The sequence below is a fragment of the Pipra filicauda genome, unplaced genomic scaffold (genome assembly GCF_003945595.2).
Source record: "Pipra filicauda isolate LSUMZ 115617 unplaced genomic scaffold, ASM394559v2 scaffold46_size3722508_pilon, whole genome shotgun sequence".
Lineage (NCBI taxonomy): Eukaryota > Metazoa > Chordata > Aves > Passeriformes > Pipridae > Pipra > Pipra filicauda.
Window position 1 is genome coordinate 1,371,911 of NW_024104609.1, and position 22,351 is coordinate 1,394,261.

At 42.7% G+C, this 22,351-nt stretch overlaps 1 protein-coding gene and 1 long non-coding RNA gene across 3 annotated transcripts in view; both read right to left on the bottom strand.

The window, feature by feature from the left end:
* Nucleotides 1-1,876: 1,876 nt before the first annotated feature.
* On the bottom strand, nucleotides 1,877-11,642 carry LOC113994421. The gene is made up of 4 exons (XR_005565405.1): nucleotides 11,566-11,642; nucleotides 7,387-7,691; nucleotides 3,912-3,963; nucleotides 1,877-2,249 (listed from the first exon to the last, which is right to left on the bottom strand). It is a non-coding gene; the product is annotated as an uncharacterized LOC113994421 (long non-coding RNA).
* Nucleotides 11,643-17,157: 5,515 nt separating this feature from the next.
* The window catches only part of ZNF423 (zinc finger protein 423), a 229,895-nt gene continuing 224,701 nt past the window's right edge, over nucleotides 17,158-22,351 (bottom strand). For both annotated transcript variants that reach the window (XM_027732387.2, XM_027732393.2), the window contains one exon: nucleotides 17,158-17,803. In XM_027732387.2, the coding sequence (XP_027588188.1) occupies nucleotides 17,774-17,803 (30 nt within the window). In that variant the 3' untranslated portion in view covers nucleotides 17,158-17,773. The remainder of the gene's footprint in view (nucleotides 17,804-22,351) is intronic.

The window sequence follows — 22,351 nt, forward strand, 5'->3', positions numbered from 1 at the left end:
TAGTTGAAAAAGGACAACCACATTTACATTTGTGGATAATTTCTATGCTATCTTATGAGCATAGACCAAGTATTCATATCACTGTCGTCACATGAAATGAGAAAACTCATCTCTCCCCATGATAGGGGAGTAGGGGTCATGTAGCCAGGTGCACATTAAGTGCTATCAAGGCCTGTCCAGAATTGAGCAGAATTACCTCAGAGGTGCAGTGAAAGGCCAGTGACAAAACACAAGCTACCCACAATAGAGAATCCAAACCTCTGTAAAGAGCAGGGCCAACACACACACCTGGACACAACAGTAAGAACCAGCTGTCCCTCACTGAAGAATATATATATATATATATGCACTAGAAATTCACACTACAAGCCTGTACACATCATCAGTTGGTTTGTGCTGTCATTCTCACACAGGAACATATTTGGGTTGACTGAAAAAATGCAGCCTCTTTTGAAAGGCTGTTTTGTGTCGCTGCAAACGTCTGCCACATGTATTTCTCCCTGTAGGAAAAAGCCTCTAACAGGAACCTAAAATCAGTGGATGAGCCAGAATAGATACTGTACAAAACACATGCAGAGGGCAACTCCCATCACAGAACAGCCTCCTTGCTACTTTGAGGCCATGAGGTTTACATGGAACCACCACCAGGGCTCAGGGACAGCCTTGGGATGAGTATATACATATATATACTCACACATATATATATATATATGTGTGTGTGTATACAGGCACAAAACTAGAACCTGATTTTAATACCTAACTGCCAAAATCCCTAAAAGCTAATTTGTGGCTAATTCTTCTTCATAGTAAACATTGTCCCTCCCTTGACTATGAAAGCTTCTATAGACTCTACCTTACCAAGAGGTCTCCTCACCAAGTTTGTTTTCCTCCATCAGTCTTTATAACATAAATCCTTCATTTCTGTCCAAAGCAAACCTCTTATTCTCATTTTGACTGGCCCCTGTTTTTTTCCTCCAGTAATCTCCCACAACACATCAGTCTACTCATATTTTTCTGTATTTTCCTCTTCATCCACACTAGTTATCAAGGCAACTTAATGCTTCTCAAGACAATACAGCATATTTATTTTATCGATTCCCCATGTCCCCTCTCCCTGTCTGCCTCTGTATCTCTGACACTTCTTTCTGGACATCCCACCACTACTTTCACTTCACTAAGTTAAAAATCAGACTGTCCTTTTTTGCTGTACTTCATTGACTGCTCTCCCTAAGAATGCAGACTGTCTGTTCTGCTCATCTTGATTTCATTCAACATTAAAAATATTGCAAAGCATGCTAAGAATTGTCCTGCATAGACTATGGGAACATAGCAAACTTTTTTTATCATTTCTGAATCCGGGGTCAGCAATCTCACTCCCCATCCACTCTACCTCTGGCCCTACCAAGCTATTGGTTTTTTTCTCCCTTACTGCTCTCTTTCCAATGTTTTCCACTCCTGGTTTATGCTTCTCCTCTCCTAATCCAAGTACCCTCACCGCCATCTTTCAAACCCCTCCTCTGCATTCATGCCTTCCAGAATTCTCAGAGAACCATCTTTCTCTTTCACACAGTTGACATTTACAGCATCTATTCTAATGTTTAGGTATTTGATGCCAGAACTTCACCTTGTAAGGGGCACAGTGTTTCACTGGCCAGGTACTTCAATAAAGCAATGCAAATCAAGTTCTTCCAGACCCCAGAAAATGTAAATCAATAAATCTTTAAATACCTTTAAATACCCTTCATCCTTGAGGCCCTGTAGTACTGTGTCCACCTTTTTATTCATGAGCCTTAAATACCCTTGGCCTTGGCCTAACCATTTTTTTACTGCTACAGGTTAGAAACTTCTAGATTATTTCAATGGCATAGTCCTCTGCTGTTACCACAGGAAAATGATACAGTTTGAAAATTGATCATTAATACCTCCTAACAGTACAAACAGCACTTTTCACCTCCTGTAAATATTAATTAATGTATTTGGGGATGCCAAAGAAATTCAGGATTCCTAAGTCTGTATCTTCAGCTTTTCCCAGAGCTGTAGGCTTCAAGAGAGAGGGCACAGCAGACGTTCGTGTTCTCCATTTTGCAGACTGCCCTTTCTGCCCTGCCTTTTTATTGTAAGGCTCCTTCAGTTCCTATGGATGTCTGTAATTCTGTTCTCCAGTAGTTAAACCAACTGTCATACCTTCCAGTGTAATCAGCATCATTCCGGCCTCCACTTTCTTTCTTGGATTTCTCAGTCCCATTACTCTGAAAACAGATGAGAAAGGGAGTTAATACTGACACTGGGAGCATCACATTAAAGGTGTCTTTGGTTTCCATTGCTTATTGGAATAAGTGGCAGCTTGCTTAGACCTTACTGGTCACCTTCTCAGATCATCTTTTAATGATCCAGGTGCCAAATTCATTTTACTTGACAATTTTATTTGCCCTGAGATGCTGATCAGTCAGCAGGCAAACCAGACCGGCAGTATTACTCCCGGTGTGCTGTGGGAGTACAGGCATAAGTAATTTTGTAGAAGCCTGTGCAGATGTGACAGTGGTGGTCCAGCCCCAATGCTTGTCTGTGTTCCCTGTGTGGAAGACATTGTCTGTTTCTGATAAAGGAATAAAATAAATAGACATGAAAAAGTGTGCCTTCAATTTGCCCCGTTTTGGATAAAATCATACAGACTTTGGGCTCAGGGTCCAACAGTCTGTACACCAGCCCTCTGAACAGAAAGGGCTCCATAAGAAACAGGTTGTTCTCTGTTCTCCATCTAGGCCATTAGCTATTCCTTTGATTAGTTCGCCTTCATCCCTCAGGGCCTCGCATTTCTTTCCCATACATAATATGCCAGACATTGTGTTGCTCTTAGTTCAGTTTTAAGACCATTGTAGAACACATTTTTCTTTCTGGGCTTGTCCAGTATGAGCTGATACACTTCAGATCTCTTTTTTGTCTCCTGATCATCAAAAATAAAATATCAGAAGTAACCTAATATTTTTGGCTCCATCAAAATCCTTAAAAGCTATGGTAAATCCTAATGTCATGGAGATGGGTGAGAATTACACTTAAGTACTCACAGAAATCAAATGTATGATTACATCCTTTGCAGTTCTGGGCTCCAAATTAGTCTGTCAGGTTTGCATGTACTGCTTCTGCCGACTTCAGTGGGAATTGCACATATGAAACCAACAGAATAATCAGGCCCTGAAAATTTGAGCTTGTGTCCCCAAGCATAGCTACTGCATTTTTAACCGATTCAGTGTGAGCTGCATCTGTGACCCTGGAGCAACAGCAACAGCTGGGAGTATGTGCTGGCACCCAGAAAGCTAGTGCTGTCTTTCCACATGGGATATACAGCAGTCTCCAACCTGCCCTGCTTGTATTTAAAACACAAACTTAGCTGTAATATAAAGGAAGTGTTTCTGTTACCATGACATTGAGCAAGAAAATAAACATTAAGCTCCCTAGAAAATGAAAAAGAAGGTATCAGAGCATTTTAGCAAGTCTAATGGCGGAAGTCAGAGTCATCATAACACATTATAGAAGACGAATGAAAAGGTTGATTTTGATAGCTTGAAATAAGAAAGGAAAAATGTGAAATATTTTGCATACAGAAAGAGACACACTCCAGATACTCTGTGTTCCAAACAAGTGTTAGAAAAGCATATTTTTATTTTCATTGTAATCTTATGTTTTTGAAAAACTGGTTTTGTTTTTCTTTCCTGAATTCCCCAGCTAAATGATAGGACTACCTATAAAACTCAGTAGATGCTTCCTAGAAATCTCCCAAGCAGAAATTAGATTATTTAAAAAAACCCAAACAAAACCAGAAACAAATAATTCAAATGTAAAACACTGGGAGTTTTAGCCATTATTGATATTACATTAGTCCTGAAAGAAATATGTATTCAAGTATTTCATACCTGATACTGACGGTTCAGCTTGCCAGTTCTTCAAATTCAGGCTGACTACACCCTTAGGAAAGCAAAAAGTTGTGTAGATTATCAAATTATTATTACACAATTTAGAATTACACAATCACACAGAAGCTGGTGCAAAGAAAATACAACCAATCACCAAAAGAAAAATAAAATAATAGCAGTATTTCGGACACATTCTTTAACTCAAGCTTCCAGGATACATACAGCCCTTTTTGTTTAAGTAAATAAACTTGTTGATTTAATATTCAAATTCCAGTCTTTATTTCTGTACTTAAAGTTCTCTTTGTAACAGATGGTAGAGAACTTCCAACCATAATTCAGTAGAAATCACTTCATTCAACAGATACAGGAGTTCCACTGAGTGCTGGGCTCAAAAATGTAGCACCACTTATGTGCACCTCACCTCAGGACAGCAATGAAATCCTAGTTTAATATGTGCACCTTTAAGGAGCTGACCTCGCACTGGTATATTATTCAAATACATCATGCATATAAATTCCCTTTTTTTGATTGAAATAAGATGCTTTCCTAAAAAATTGTGAAATTGTTTCTTTCAGTTTGGAATACATCTGTAGCATGGGTGTGCCTGCTTGTGTGTTACGTTATACCTCACACAGACGTGGGGGCTCCTTTGCCCTGATTTTACAAAAGAACAAGCCCTCCTGCTCCAGGCAGGAGTCAGGCATGTTATTTCCAGCAAGTCCATTACCCACTTACTCTGTCCAGTTCTATGAAGTAAAATCATGACCACCCAACTTAACGTTAATAATTTATTTCATGAAGTTGTCCATTTTAGAGCTGAATTAGTGAAATGCAATTGAACTGAGCCAAAGGCTCGGACTGGGCTGCCATTTTGACATTCTCATCAGGGAAATGATGCTGTAAACACCCATACTTGATTCACATGCATGGTCTCTTGGTTGCCTACAGTAATGCCCATCTGTTCAGATGGCATCATGCCCACTCAAGTTGCTCAAGGGAATACATGCTGGGCAGTGATTGGCTTAGGTAAGTATTTTTCAAACTGGGTCGGTGTCGACCTCCTTTTGGGAAGGCCCAAGAGGAAAAGGAAACAAAAAGAATTTTCATTTTTTATTTTAATGGATTGTTTTCATTTAACATTCAGCAAAAACACTACCATCTATAAAACATTCAGTAGATGGTTTTGCTAATTCCTTGGTACCTGTGACCCCCACAAGGAAACATAAATTCAACTATATTCTCATTTTTTAAATAAATGAATTTAACCTGTTATAAAGTCACAGTCCATGTAACATTAAGACCATCTCATCTGCAGAAAAGAAACCTGTCTCAGCAGGCATCACCACATTCTGACAATTGAACTAATTTCTTCTGTTGAACATTGGTCAACACTCAGATATCTGAATTCATAGGTATTCTTACCAAAAGCCATAGCTTGAATTTTGTAGGCAGAGTGATGAGCAATGCTACGTCCAAAATTATTAGTCAGATCAAATGAATGTTATTGTACAAAAAGACAATTCCAAAATATAAAACAAACACAAAAACACACAAAAATACAGACGATTGATGTTCAGTGTCATGAAAGGATTAACCCCTCTTGGCTCCTGAGTTGGAAGAATTTTCAAATATAGTCTTTTACTTCTCCAAAGCTGAAGAAGTAAAGCAAAGCTTTAGTGAAGTGCATTGTATAGTGAAGCCATTGTCTGTCACTTTGCTTTATCAAACAAAAAGGCGGGGGGGGAGGAAATATGTTATCCTTTCTTTCTGCAAATAAACTGTGAGGTTTTTATATTTAAGAGAAAGCCACCATTAATAAAAAAAAAAAAAAAAAAAAAAAAAGGAAAAAAGATGAAAATAATCCAGTTCCTTTTCATTTGGGAGACAAAAGCCTTTCAGTGCTGCGTCCATGCGCTCTTGACTACTGTTTTGACACTGTGTCAAGATGCTCCCTCTCTGCTCCAGGTCTCAGATCACAGTTGGAGTGTCTTGATACAGTGTTGAATCAGTAGTGTCAGCAAGTCTCAGAGCAGAGTCAAAGAGCCTCAATGTAGCCTCAGAGCAGGTAGAGTCAGAGAGACCTTTCCCCTAAACTAAAGTAGGCAGAGGGTGCTTCATTTTTATTTAATTTTTAATTGTTTGTTTTAACACATTTCGACCCAGCTGCACCAGGCTCGTGCACCTAATTAGTAGTCTTTCTTGCAGTAAGGGATCAGAGCTAACTCTCCCAACCCTGAAGAGCTGTTAAAAAGCAGCATGGAGTAATGTTAATATTTTCTTGAATGAGCAAGCCTAGGCACAAGGTCTGAGGACAAGCACTGCCTCAGAGCAGCTGGCATTGTAGAGAAAGTTTGTTGACAGGGCCAGACCCTGCTTTGGTGGCACCCAGTTCTGCCATTTGATAGCCCTGCTGTGCTACCCCAGGGAAAAGTGCAGGAGCCTGTGCCTAGGACCTTGCTGCAGCTGCTGATCCACTCTCCTCTGCTGCTGGAGACCTGAATGGAAACATGATCTCCCCTATCATAGGCACTGCCTGTACCTGCAGGCCAAAGCTCTGGCTTCCCCAACATCCATAGGAGCCTTCTCAGCAAGATCTACAGGGGCTCAATTTTTCTTACCGTTTCATAAAAAAAAATAATTATTAAAATAAAAATGTTTTAAAGATTGAACTCGCAAACTGTCTCTGGATTTCATCCTAGGAAATATAGCACAAGTGCACAGATCCCATGATTACAAACATTGCTGCCTGAATAACCCTGTCTAGACCAAACCACAGCTAAGAAAACTGTCTTTACAGCATTGAATGCTAAAGCATTGATATACCAGGGATCATGTTTTGGGATAAGATGGATGTCTGTCACTAAGAAGGCTTTAGAGAAGGAATGAAAAAAGACCAGGGCTTAGAAAGAAAACAACTAGACTTAAGAGGCTGGATTAGAAACTGTAAATAGGTCAAAGCCAATTTTGCTGTAGTTTTACATCTGAATATGAAATCCAGTCAATTTGGCATGCTAACACCGGGGGAGCACACAGATCAATATACACAATTTAGGTCAAATGACCACTGCAGAGTGAGATGCACACATTCTTCTCACAATTGAGCCAAATTTATCCCTGGTATAAATGGAGTGATTTCACTGGACTTTTAACATGGATACATTTGCTTATTTATATGGTCAATAACTTCTCAGTAACTTGTTGCTTATGTGTACCTCCACACACAAAGGTGTCTCTAATTTCTCATTAGTTTCTTCCTCCTTATGATTATTGCACTGTTCTTTACTTAAATGTTATTAAAGTACAGGTAAAAGTAGTTATACAACAAAGAAATAATTGTTCAAGATCATAGCTAACAAAAAAATGTTAAAGTCACGTGTTTCAAATTCTATTTTTGAAAATTGTGTAACAAAATGGCAGCAGAGTCTTCAAGTCAGCAAGAAACACAGCAAAAGGAGAGGTGGGAACAGAGTCTTACCTTTCCATAGAGAGATGAGGCTCAGCCAGTGAGCTACGTGCTTTGAGATGCTTGAAGTTAAGGTATTATTTAAGGAGCAAAGTGCTCCTATTTAAAACAAACAAAGCTCACTGACTGGTGTGGTGATTTTTTTGCAGGCACTTTCACAGCAAGCAGCAGCCACGGGTTTCCTCCTCCTGTGCTGGGCTGGCCCTGCAGGGCTGTGTCACCCTTGCCAGCTGCAGGGGAGTTCCCTGACCCGACATGACCATTTGCTTTCACCCACTGCAAAGAGCAGGGCTGCCCCAGTGCTCTCCCAGCTGTCTCTGGAGGCAAAAGAGAAATTAAAGATTGTATCAGCTAGGCACAAATTAAAATCTTTACTGGGAGAAACCTGGTAGAAAGTCTCAGAAGAGAATGAATTATGTATTTGAACACTTAAGATTTCCTTGCCTTTATTACAGCATGGGGTCTGAACTCTGCTTTCTTCCCTGCACTTTATTACATGGTTAGAAGTCCCGCAGTAGGAAACTTGCAGTTTGAATTTTGAAGCACCTATAGTGTCATACTTTTTATTTTAATATTTGTCACCAACAGTGCCGACAGATAAAAAGTGCTGGCTCCCCACAGCATGATATGCGGGATTTTCAATAGAGCTACACAATTGCTTTTGCTAAGTGCTTGCGGGGCTCACAGTGCCAAATCCCGCAAATTGCTGCATTCAGGCCACTTTGCAGTGCTGTACCAAGGCAAGTGGCATTAAAAAAGTTAGTTGGGACATATGCCTAAATGGCTGATTTCTTTTTTTAAAGTCTTAAGCAATTGTCTGAAGACATTTCTGCAGCTCAATTCAATAATCGTAGCACTTATGAGGCGGTTGAAACTTTTTGCATCAGTTACAATTTATTCCGTGCTTTGCACGCAGTTTTAGGAAAAAAAAATCTTTTTCCAGCCCTAAAATTTGCTGGCCAAGGAAGACCCAGAAGCAATAACACCAATCATGGTGGCATTCTATTGATGGATTACAACTTCCTTTTCTTCTCATTTACTGTCTTTAATTTGTTTTTACCCTTAATTTATGGGAATACTGTTGTTTATATCCCAGCCCCAGGTCAGTATTATGGTGTAAATTATTTCATATGCACAGCAATGCTAAATGTATAATAGTTACACCTGAAGTATCAGGGGAGGATTTTGTATCTCCTGTCTTATTCACAGGTCAATTAAAAAGCTGATTAAACCCAAAAAGTCTATGATGATAATTGTTGGAAATAGACTGGGATGATAATTGGTTTAATGACTGCTAAAGGAGTCATTGGGAGGTGTGTCTCTCAAGGAGCCTGAATGGCACTTCAGGAGCTAGATTCATCCTGGGTGTTGGTTGTTGACTTTAATGGTATTACTCAAAAATCTGATTCGGATCAACTTACAAAATATTGCAGACAAGACAAATAATTTTTAAAGGATGTCTCTGCTGAGCTTTGGTGTCTCCCTTGAACTACCCTATTCAATGCCAACTCTTCCAGTACAAATTCTGCCTGTACAGCTTGAAGTAGCTCTATAAGGTGGGAATTCACTGAAGGTTTTATGTTTTTATACATTTTTTTCTATCTTAGCAGGAAACAAATTCTATATAATAACTAGAAAATGTAGGCCGAGACCATCCTCTGCACAGGAAATTTCACTCAGAGGGTTGGACACCCAGTGAGGTCCTATTCACAGACATCTCTTTGTATTTTTCTGCCTGGAACCAAAGAAGGGGATTCATGCCAAAACCCTGCAGGATATGGAAATCTATCGGCTGTTCTGTGCTTCTGCATGTCTTTCAAAGTGGCTTCTGATTTGGGGAGCCCTAAATTAAGATCCATGGGCTTGGGGAGGGTGGGGGTGGAAAGGGGTGGGTGGCTGGTGGTAGCTTTTTTTTTTTAATAAGGACTCAAACCCTTCAATTCAAATAGCAGTCAGAAACATTCAGTACCTTTGAAAAACCCCTGACATTTCATTCCTCATACTGAGGACCCAGAACAGCAAAAATTTAGACCAAAATGATTTCTCTGGGTTAGTCAGGATTAGAGAATAGTGCAGAAGTCAGAAACCCCTTGCTGCTTTCTCAGTCCACATGCACTGCCTAGGCTTGGAAAGGTTATAAGGTCATAAATCTTTCAGTGAAAACAATTCCTGCTTCATGCCATCAACATTGCCTAAAGACATCTGTGTAGGGCATCTCTAGAGGAGGTTCCCATTACTAGACCTATGCTGAAGAATAATGAGAAACTTACATCCGGTTTGAAAGACATTAATGAGTCTCTCTTGGATACAAAATATTTGTTCAACACCCTTATGGGCAGAGTAGCACACAGCTGAGCTGGGGAGCTCTGCCTGAAAAGCACGTACCAATAGGTCTCAGAAAAGGAACCATACACAGCTCTGTGGAGAAAGTCATTTTTTCGGGCCCAATTTGCAGTTCTGATGCTTACATGTGTCCGCATTGCTTTGAATATATATTTTTTCCAGCACCTAGTTCTTTGTTCCAGTGGGGTTTCACATGCCATGGGGATATTCTGGATTCCTCAGCGGTTCTTCTCTAATTTTGTATTTCTATTCTCAATAATATTTTTGACAAAAAAAAATACAAACAAACAAACCAAAAGAAACAACTTTTTTCAGCAGTTTAAATGAGCTGTAGACATGTTGACTCTTTTTTCCACTGATCTCCCTCCAGATTTCTCTCTCATGCACAAGTATATTTCGAGGTTTCGGGGTCGGTTTGTTTGAGTTTTTCCCTCTCCCAGAGCTTGGTGCATCGACTAATGATGCACAGCCAAGTTATCCAGAATTATCTAAGTTATCCAGATTACCTAAGGCTCTGATCCTAGTGCCTGACATATGCGAACATTTAACTACTTGAAGTCAAGGGAATGGTTGTGTTGCTACACATTTGCAGAGTAGCACAAAAGAAGATGCAGTTTTCTGGAAGTTCCCAGAAAGCAAAGGAGGTTGGTATATACTTTGATGTAATGTATCAAGAACTGGAATTATTCTGTGAAATGAAAAATGGAGGGCAGGGATTACTCTGCACTTAACTGACAATAAATGAGCGAGCAAACGTCACAGACATTATCAGACCAGCCATGGAGAGAGGCAAAACTAATTACGCTCATGCACTGCATCCACTGGCTCTGACACAGTCAGATGTTGCCCACCTTCTCCTTTCAGTCTACCCACTTCTTTTTCCACTGTCTGTACGAGACCTCATTCTGATATCAGTCAAGGCCTCATCTTCCAGGTTTCAGTGTTTAACTGCTTGAGGATATACACTGTAATAATGTATAATAACATTGCATGTCTATTACAAATTATGCAATAGTTGACCAAGTCTTAAGCCATGAGACCCTTCTGAATGTTTCTGGGTCCTACTTTGAGTGAAACTGTCTTTCCCTTTAGCAATCCAAATTGTTTCTGCTACCTGAGGCTAATGGAAGCTCTTGACCATTTAGCACCATTACAAAAGCATTAGCTGAGCTCATTTGCACACCCCCTTAACCCTCTCTCCTTTGCAGGCTTACACTGAGACACCTTGTGAATAAACCAGAAAATGTACAGGAGTCGCAGTATCTTTTGCAAATGGCATGGGTACTTTATAGCTTTCATGCATAGAAGCCAATTTCTTGAGGAACAGTGCCTATAAATTGCAACTGGAAGCAGATGCACTTATTTATTGCATTGCTTCCAACCAGGAAAAAAAAAGGTGTTTTTTTCTCTCTCCCTCTCCTTTAAATTAAAGGCCGGGGGAAGAAGAGCCCAGCACCTCAGGGACACAGCTTCAGGAGGCGCAGCTTGGAGGGCTTGTTTGCTCGCTCATTTATTGTGAGGGAAGGATCACACTGGGGGCCAGGTACCTCTTCCAGTCACATAAAACTGAAGGCATAGATAATTTTTTTTTTTTTAAGTTCAAAGCAAGATTTTAGTTGGTACTAAAAGATTTTGGTGCTAAAGGTTTTTTCAAGAGGTGATGCCTCTTTTGGCAGGATTTCTCACACACAAAATCCTACCATGCACTCTCTCTCTGGTCCCTGCTTCTTGAGGTCACCATCAGTGCTGTACAGGGTTTTAAATGCCAACATGTGTTTGGAACCATTAGGAGGAGCAAAATCCAGAAAACCTAATCTGTACATTCTCCCACAGTTCAGTAACACTCACCATCGCCTCTCCAACCTGCTGGAGCAGGTTGACTGCACTGTGCTGTAAAGACAGACAAAGCAGTAAGAGCCAAGTGTGGGTAAAACAGCGAAAATGCTTTCACGGCATCACTTTCCCCGGGGGCGTTGACATCCCTAAAGCCCTCAGAACCAGGACTGAAGCGTGACGTTTCTCACAGGGCAGCTGTGACACCCACGCAGATGTCGCAGGGTGGCCAAATCCCCATGAGGCGAGGCTGCCGCGGGCCGAGCGGTGCCTGAGCCCCCGCCAAGGCTGCTGCCTCTGCCCCGGCCACCGGCCCACACTGCAGGGCAGCTTGGCTACCTCATCCGGCAAGGAACTAACCCACTTCCGAAAACAAAATGAAAGTTTTGATTTACAAAATCAAAAAAGACACCACAAAGGACCCACAGCGTCATATCGGCCTGGCCGCAGAGATGAGGCCGAAGCCGGGGGATGGCAGGCACCCACCTCCCTGTGCAGGGCCAAGTGTGGGCAAGGCAGTGACAATGGTGCTGTGTGGCAGAGCAGCCCCCGCGGAGGGGACACAGATGGCCGGGGATGGCAGAAGGCAGGGGACAGCCGTGGCGAGCAGCGGGCAGCGCTGCCGGCATGGGCAGAGGCTGCGGGCAGGGCCGGCAGAGCGGGGTCTGTGTGAGGGGCTGCACCACACGAGGCTGGCCCTGGCCCCAGCCCCCTCCTCCCTGGCACCCCACGACACAGGGGAATGCTTTGCTGTTTTTCCTCAGAAAAGAGCAATCTCTCGTGGTTAAACTGCAGCTCGTTCTCAGGGCAGCACAGACCACGCTCTGCAGCAGCCGGGGCAGTGATCAGTCATTGTCTTGTCTTTCTGGGGTGCTCGGTGTTTCTCCTTTGGACACCTCCTGTCTCCCTCTGTCACCTACTCTGCCAAGCCCTCAGGAAAGTTACAATAACTCACAAACAGATAGATTAAAAGGCAAGTCCTGGCTGCCATTTGCAGAGGAGGGGCCTTACAATCATTAGGATGACAGCAATTTAATTAAAACAGGTAAAACTAAGAATAAAACATTTCACAAGGGGCAAAAATGGGGAGAAAAGAAAAAAGACAAATCAATGAAGAACATGCCACACTCCCACCAGCTCCAAAGCCCCATGGCTGCTGCAGCTCCCACCATCTGGGTTTCTGTGGCCATACCCGTGTTGAGCTCACGCGCTTTTGTCCATGGCAGCACTTGCAGGGTGTTGTTCTTGCCCTGGCTGACTGCTGACAGCGTTCTGCAAGGACATGGTACCCCCAGCCCTCTGCACCTCTGTCAAACCTAACTAAAGCTGGTGGTGAAGAGGGGATTGCAGAAGCCTCCCTGCTCTAGGGTGTGGGCCAAAACATGAAGACTGTCTAAGCAGATCATGGGAAAAGCCTTCATTGTTCATATCAGAGAGTGATTTACACATGAAAAGCCAGACAAACACACCAAACCCCAGTCTACTCTTAGACATCAGAAGGAGAAAGTGACTTGTGCACTTTGGACATGGGATGTGCAGATTCACTGCACAAGTGGGTGCCAGAGGGTGGATTTTCTATCGACTCCTCTTGGAGGGCAGGAAATTTGTAGAGGGACACCCACCTTGGTCCCCTGATTTTTCCCTTTCATACTCCCTCTCAGTTGCTGCTTAGTAGGGTGACCTTCCCCAGTCCACTCAAAGATGCTACAGCAAAAAGTGATTGGTTGCTCACTCCCTCAAACGGTCCCCAAACTTCTTTTCTGTGCCTTTCTTTGGGAGGCAATTGCCTAAGCACTTGCTTTTTCCAAAACTCCAAGGCACCTGACCGAAAGTAGTGATCCCTCACTGAAGATGATAGATCAGACAAGTATCTACAGAAGCACTGAATAGAACACAAATGTGTAAAGCTGCCTACACAAACAATACTTCACCTGTGGGTACTGGTTGCTACTTCTTGACTAAGTATTTCAATGCTTTTTGGATGTGTGGGTATGTAGCGAAGCTAAATGCAAAGATCATTCAGTGTATAAGAGCCAATAGACTACAGAGTGCTACAAATACAAGTTCTTTGTTAATCCATTGTTAATATGAACTCATATTTCACTATTTGTCTAAGCCGGAAGATATTAAACTGCCTGTACCACATTTCATTACACATTTAAGATTTTTCATGGTTTCCAACACCGTACTGGCCCTAGTGCCACTCAGATCATAAACTGACATTGTGCCTAAAGCCCATCCTCAGCCAGAATTTCAGCAATTCTGGTTTGCACTTACCTGTGAGTGATATATGTCACCCACACCTTGAACAGCCTGTGCCAGTCCATTTTTACACCACCACCACACAGAAGCTGTGAGTTAGAGAAAGGCAGGGAAACATCAAGGGGATTATGGAAAGGCTCTCCAGCCCATTTTCAATGTGCTGTAGCTGTTGAAATATAGCTGCCTTTGGAGTCAGTGTTTCTGACTGTTTTCCAAATGCCTTCAGCAGCACTTCTTGGCCACGAAGAAAAAGGGGGTGAAACCTCAGACGTCTACCAGAAGCTGTGATATTATCTTTTCTCCACCTGCAGTTAGGCTCTCTTTTCCCTAGGAGCTTTTAACGGCTACAGGAACTATATACTACCCTGGCAAAGCACTCCCTGGTGTGATTGCAGCTATACCAGCAAAGTTGTGTTTTGTACCAGTGCAGGGCTGCTCTGCTCTCGCTCCCCAGTGGGACCAGAGGCACAGGAAACTGTCGCCTGGGAAGCACCAGACAAAAGCTCCACGTTGTGCTGCAGAGCTCTGCCCCCGGCACCCTGCCTGCCACAGCCCTGCATGGGGAGGCTCAGGCCTTGGAAAAGAGGGTGAAACACCAGTGCTACACCATGACATAGGCCAAGGACCACCTCTGGGAATGGCAGGTGTCCAGCATGTTGCACATGCAGCTCCATGGCAGGAACAGAATAGTGGGTGGCTTTCCCTCTGCTTCCTTGCAGTAGCTTACACCCCCACACCCAAACTGGATTTCTTTGGCCCCTAAGAAAGCAGATATCAAGACAGCACCATCCCTTGCCATCACATGTGCTGTGATGTAATGATGATTGTTCATATGGGCCTGGTTATCCCAAAAATACCACAAAACAACTGAGCAGATTCACAGCAAGCGTCCCTGCACATTTGTACATATTGTCTTAGGAAAGAAAATTTTTCAAGAAGCAGCATTTGTCCATTACTGTTCAAATATTACCCAAGTACTGTAAGATGCTGAAGCAAAGGAGGACTACAGATCAAGTTTTTTCCAGCCCCAGGGGCATAGTCCAGCCCTACTCTCCAGCCTGACTTGGGCTGATCATAAGTGAAGCTCATATGCCAGAAAGGATGAAGAAGATGGAGCAGAACCACAGCCCTCACTCTCGTGCTTTGCGGTCCCTTACCTTTTAAAGGTTGGGTGGAAAACCAAACTATTCCTTTCCTCCCTCCTTGCCCACAGTCTGCTCAGGGTTCAGGACAGATGAAAGATGCAGCTCAGACAGCAGCCTGCTTGGCACTGCCAGGCTGAGCGTCAACCTCAGCACCCTGGCCCCATGTTCATGTTTCCAGTACGGGGAGGGGGGAAATTATGCAGCTCAGACCAGGATCCCCGTGTGGGGAGTTCCCTGTCTCAGCGTAGTGACTATGCACCTAGTTTTAACTAGTCAGCAGGGAGATGATGAGACAAAGGCATGTGCTTCAGTACAGCACTAAGGCAGCTCTTAAGAGTTGTGTGGAAACGTCAGTTCAACTCTCGGGATTCCCAACACAGAACCTTTTTCTGAAGACAGAAACCTACATCTTTTTCATTTCTGAAGGCTTGCCCAGAAGTGATCAAGCATCATTCCAAACCCAGTGTCAGGCAAAGAGCCTCCCTTTTCAGTATCTCCATTGCAGGAACCTGCTACCTTTCTTTTAGCATGGAGAAGATGGCACAGGAACTGTTGTCACAGCAGCTGAAGTACATTCCCAGCTAATCTTGCAAGACAATGCCTATGAGCCTGTACTGCAAGACACTTTTACATTTCCCATCTAAAATCTTGCAACTTAGTTAGAAGCATGCATACATTATGAATGGAAATAATGAATTGGTGATTTCATTAACTGATTTTTCAGCCTGTAAACATGTCTTATGGAGAAATAATCAAGTACAAAGTTAACTCTTTTTTTTCTAGAAATGGATCATTTTAGTACAATGGTTTTGTTGCAGAGACAGTGAGCTAAGAATTATCTGGATGCAAACACAACTGCCCTCCTTGGAATTAAGAAAAGTAATTCCTAGTTTTGTTATATTAGGGTTCACAAATTTATCACAAGCCAAAATTTTGAGCCTAAACTCTTTCTGACTGTTCATGCAATGCTATTTCAGCAGAATAAAAAACACCCATCATTTGTCCCAAATGGGATATTACTTAATTTTTTTAAAGAAAGTTGTAACTTTTCTTAAGCTAGGACAGCTCTGGTGCTTCCTGCTGTAGGGATGACCCTACTCCGATTATGCCCAGTAGCATTCCCTTACATGTGGGACGTCCCACTGTCCTGAAGGAGCCACGTGTGTACAACATGACTATCAGCACCACCAGTGATCTAAATGTGGATTTAGACATTTGACATCATCTGCAGCGTCAACAAACTGTGCCCTTGCATTCGTTAATAAGCTCAATATATGAATTAATTTGGGCATTGACTACACATCCTTGAAAACATTTTTCCTACAAAATACCACTTACATGCTCCAAGCCTCGACGTGGCACAACGACAACCAGTTGTGCTCTAGTTCAGCACAGCGATTTCGAAAGGCTCTGACTGTGCATGTTCCTATGCCACAGTCTTGAGAAGCCTTGTACATCGTGGGAATGGGTAACCACATCATTTCAGCTGTCACAACTGCTGAACATCTTTCATGATGATTATGATTCATTGAAGCTGGAGACACCATGAGAACTGCATCTCTCTAACTTACCAGAGGTGTCCATGGTCCTTAAAATGACAAGTTTCTCCAGCTGGAGATATAAATTACCTCACAAGCATACAATAAGTTTAAAAACAGTAAAAGAGAGCCTGGTAATTGGCTCTGTCAGGCTGCCTGATGGCAGTTTCTGGTGTCAGACGTATGGCAGCTACGCAGAGCTACAATACTTGGGGGCCTAGAAGTCCACGTGGTGGAAATATACAGTCTCCCACCACAGTCTGCAAGGCCTGATCCAATATCTGTGCATTTGTGTACCATCCAGAAAGTTTTTTTAAATTTTTTGAATATATTGGAACAAAGAAGCACAGAGAGAGGGTAAAGGCAGCTATAGGTCAGATCCCTGCTTTCTTGTTGACTTGAGTAAAAATTAAAAATATCATAAGCTAGAAGAACCTTTTCACAGTAGATGTTCTTACCTCACCTCAACCTACCGTGGAGCCTGGGAGGTGCATCCGGAAGCGAACACAATGCCAGACACAGGAACATGGCTTTTGGGTTCTCACAGCCTTCCTTCCTCCTGGGCTGTAGAACGCTCTCCACCGTCGGGTGAGCGATCCCTGTGGCTCAGACACCCCAGCCAGCAGCGGTGATGCAGTGGGCACTGACAGACAGACAACCTCTGACGCTAAGCTCATGTATTCCCTTTATTGAACTGTACTAGTTATTGCAATCAGATTAAGTCACATTTATAAAGCAGACCATCCAGTTGCACTGAAACCGATTATATTCATTACATAGTTTTAATCACTGTCCGGTGAACTGGCAAATCCAATCAAAGCATTAGTCTTTAATTAAAAAATTAAAAAGAAATATTTAGACAATAGCCAAGCAATCACATCACAACGCACAGTTACCTAAAATTGCAATTAAAAAGCAGTTAACGAAAAAGAAAAAAATCACACCTAATCTTTAACTATCAATATAATACAAGAAGCAACAAAGGGCAACAGCATCAAAGCAGATTTATCTAACACTATAAATTCAGTCAGAAGCAGAAGCTCTAAAGTACACTAGCTGAAGCAGGACAATAAAAAATACTGAGCATGGAATACTTTTAATCTCTTCCATTAATATTCATTTCCAGCTGCTTATAATAGCAGCGCCTCATGGCCAAATCATTAGAGTTTTACATCTGGGTTGCAAATGACACTTTGATTGGATGTAATGTTCAAATGGTCCTCCCCACTGTGCCACCGTCAAGTCTTCTGCAGAGAGGTGTCCTGTAGTGCCAGTGGCTCACTGTGCGTGCTGGCTCAATGTGTGGTTCTGGAAAGACGAAAAAAGGAGACATGCATGAGGGGCAGAATAATAGAAAGCATGCCCATACCCTCCCACTCAGTACCATTTATGCAGAGCTCAACATAAAAGCTTCTCAATTATTACAAAACAAAATGCAATAAAGAAAAAGTACTCATAAGTAACAGCTGCCAATATGACACATTTGCTTTGTTCTGACAGATCTGTTAATGCTGGCATGAACTTAGAAAAAAATGCTACAAGCCAAGTACGGCCATGAAGGCTTCTTCCCTGCCCCCCCTCCCAGTACATATAAAGAAAGTGGTAACACTTCATGGGCAAAAAAACTGCCTTTAGGGATTCCCTTAACTGTAACAATTAAAAAAATAAAAATCTGAATCACAGGGGGAACCCTTGCCATATTTTACTCTTTTATTCTCATTAGTATCGGGTGCAAGTACTGGCAGCAAGAGACACCAGATTGTGACACACACTTCTCAGTCCAAGAAATACTTCGGCAATAACAGCTGAACCGCCCGCTCAGGCACCAGGGTAATATTCCCAGCAGAAAAAAGGCTGGACATGTAACCCAGAAGTTAAATCTCTTTAAAGAATTGACTTTGCTCTACACATTTCTTTCAGCAGTTTAGAGTCTCTTTTGTTCCCTTTTTTCCTTCTGGTAGATTTGTAATAGCCTCATGTCATCACAGTACCTCACCTCAGAGGATGCTGACCTGTCTTGCCATTTTGTGTAGGAGCCAATAAATCATGGAGCCAACCTCGGAAGCGTATTTTTAGAGCAGTTCCAATTCACCTACATTTTGTGTTCTGACTAAAACTCCAGTCCTACACGTAAGCTCAGCTTTATTTGTATGATTATCCAATTATTTGAGCAACTAGAGAAGTGCTTCATGGTTAGATTTTCTTGAGCTAGGTCCCCAGCATCCTCAAATACAAAAATTCATTTGCATTATTTTAAGCCCAGGCAATTTCCTAGTCTCCATCTGCCTAATAACAGAGCTGGGCAAGACCACCAGCTTGAAGAATAAGTTTTTAAAGACAAAATGAATTTTGAATCTAATTATTTATTTACAATGATGAAGCTTTAAAATAAAGTAAGATATTTTAACTTTTCATAAATCATCTGGTCCTTCTACACTACCCATAACTACACCCTGAGCAGGAAAAAAAGAGTGATCCTTCGCTTTTTCCAGAGATGACACCTTCCTGATGGAAATCGCCTGTGCAAAGCGCTAATGGGTGGCTGGCGATGTGGGGCCGGTGGCCGTGACCCCGTATGCAGGCAGGAGCATTTCTGGACTGTGCACTCCCAAAAAGTGACCACCAGGTGTCAGAAGTGCTGCTGAGTTCCTAAATCATGGCCAAAGTTCTCTGCGGTGCTGGGGCGGGAATTGGGCTGTGGGAAGTCTGTGCAGTCTGGGCAGGCGATACCGGGCTGGGGTCCGGGCAGGTCACTGGAGTGGCAGAGGAGCCACAGCCACCACATGCACGGATGGAGCCCTCGAGAAGTGAAATACCAACAGCCGGTGACATCGCAAAGTAACTACTTGTTTAGCACAACACCGGCCCTCTGAGCACACCCCAGTGTGTGACGGTAAATATTTCAGAACCACAAATCAGAAGTCGAGTTACGGCATGTGAATGGACAGCTGAAAGTCCCTTGCTTTTAGACAATTTAACATCACCAAACATAAAATCCAGTGGCTTTTTATACATGGAAATTGTCCTGGCCTCAAGAAGGGATGACCTTTGCAGCGCTGGATGTTATTTTCAAGTCTAACAATGACTTCATGGAAGAGGATGCATGGAGCCCCGCACACACAATGGCAGCACTGACAAGAAGCTTGCCCACTAAATCTAACCGAGGAAGCATGAAAATGTGAAAGAATACACAGGCCACTATGTGCTCAGACACACTCCTTGGCATTTTAACAATGGCCAGTCCTTGTGCGCTTCATTACAATTCTATTTTTAGGTCATCCTGAATACCAATAAAAAAACCCCAAAAGGTTTACCATCTTCAAATTGAAAGAAGGGCTACTCGTGGTAGACAAATCCATACTTAGTTAGGCTGTGTCATTTAAAAGATAATGCACAATCAGCACTGGATGCATGACACACGGTCTACAGTCAGGGAACATGATTTCAAACTTGTGTGGCTGCTGCATTGATTACAACAGGCGGGTCAATAAAGGAATGGTATATGGCTCTAAATCTGATAATTAAGCTTTCATGGTGAGCCCTCCCACCTCAAACATCAGCTAGTAACATGTTCTGAGCACTCTTGATACAAGGCATATACTGGGTTTGTGAACAGAGCTTGTGAAAGAAACAAACAAATTATACTCAAATGCTGCAACCATTCAGAGCTGGGTCAGGTCCCTGTGCCACAGGGTTAGGAGTTAAAAAAAAAGGTACATTTTTCATAAGCAAATCTTGATTTTGTCTTAGTATCTTGGGAACGCACCATTTATTCCCCATGCATGCAATACTGACAATCACTATGCCATTAATAGGTAGAGCCACATTTTATACAGGACCCCACAAACAAGTCTGTAATGCCTACAGACACGAGAGCCTGTGTGCACCACGTCCTTCCCCTGCCTTTCTGAGCAGATCCTGCACAAGCCATGTGCACAAACACTAAGTCCTGCACACCAGGGTGCTGGTGAACACGAGGTGAAGGCTGCCTAACCACCACTGTGTGTGTTCACAACTCCCATGAAAGCCCGTCCGTAACCCTCTGCAATCAGTATAGGTTTCTCACCTGTTAAAAATGTATTTGAGACCATACAAACATGCTTTCCAAAAATAGTCTGGCAACCTGCGCCCTGTGCATCTGCAGCTTATTGGAATTGTGCTTTGCACATGTCAGAAAGCATCTAAGGTGTTCAGGGCTTTTGTATCTCCTCTCACATGTGTTTTGCATATTTGACCTGTGCTTTTCCAAATACCTTTATTAGGCACTTCTATGTGTGCCCACAGACACAAAAAATTTCCCTGGCTGCCCAGACTTTTGGAACAATTGAAAAACACGTAAATCCTGGCATTTGGAATGCCCTGTGCCTTAGCAGAAACAGCTTTGACCCCGATGCTACACTGGGCTGTTCCAAGCAGCAGAAGGACAATGTAAAGGCCAGAAGAGAACGAGCATATTGAAACGTGATACTACAGGAATGCTTCTACCCAAGTAGCCTAAGGAAACTTCACCCACCTTTCCAGCAGCAGGATGGGCTGGCAGGAAAAAGCTCAGGCATGATTTTTCAACTCCAGAAGTTATTGTTCAAAAAAAGAGAAAGCTTAATGGTGATTTCCAGAGGAAAATAGAGCAGGCACAAAAAGGAAGGCTCTCCAGGCACACTCATGTGTGTGTTTGCACATGCCCACCGGCTCACAAGGCCATCCATACACGGAGGCGTCTGGGGGCCAGCAGGAGGCAGGACATCATTTGGAAGCTGAACAGAAAAAATGGTTCTTCCCAGCTCCTGTTAGACCCCCTGGTTTACACACAGCTCACAGCTGATACCCCACTGAATACATCATTCTGAGACATTATTGCAGCTGGAAAACTCTACAGCAGCACTAAGTCACCTGTCAAGATCAAGTAAGTCACTGCTTATTTATAGGACAAGGTTGGAAAATCTCTTCTTTTCTTCTCTTAATAATGATGCAAAATGGATAGCAATTCCAGTAGCTACATCAGTGGGAAAAATGCAACTAGCCCAAGCCTTGGGGCTGTCGCAGTATTTAAGTGGAATTTTCTACTGGCTGCACAATCCCCAAATGAACCATTTATGGGAGAGTCTGTGACCAAGGAACTGGGTGACGGACATTGCAGGAAATAAAAAGATTTCAAAGAATGGTTGATTATTGTCCGTGTAGATACTGATTGCTCTCCAGATCTTCCCTGGGGACACCCCCTGCCTGCCCTCTGGATGCAGATCAAGCCGTTTGTGCAGGACATCTACAATGAATGTTTCTCTGTTTTTCTACATGCATGATTATGAAAACACTGGCATGACAATCTCCATTTTCAGAGCACTGTGTCAAGAAGGAAAGCATCAGGCTTGAAAGATGATCACTTACAGCAGTTCAAAGAACTCTTACAAGCTATATAAAGATCGAGAGAAAAAACACACACAAAAAAGCAGCACATGATGGAGCGAAGCTCCAAGCCAGGCAGTCAAGCTGGGAGTCTCCCACACTGCAACGATGCTCACTGCCAACAAGTCACAGGTGTACTACACAGGAGCAGGTGAAAAAAATAAAATGCAACTGTGAGGGGTGTGATAATGGTTTGGGGCTATAACACATCCAGTCTATAGTGCCATTATGCATCTGTTACGGATTTAGGTATTTTGTACCAGCCGTTTACAAGTATATTGTCTATGTGCAAGAGCATATACACCTAAAAGACCATACGTTATGCAGAGGTTAAGAAATGGCCCAACAAGGCTGCTGATGCCCACCACCCTCAGGTGAAATTCATAAGCCTTCCACAGTGTTACACAGAGACTGGGACTGATGAAAGGCCATAAAGCCTCTCTCTCCCCTTCC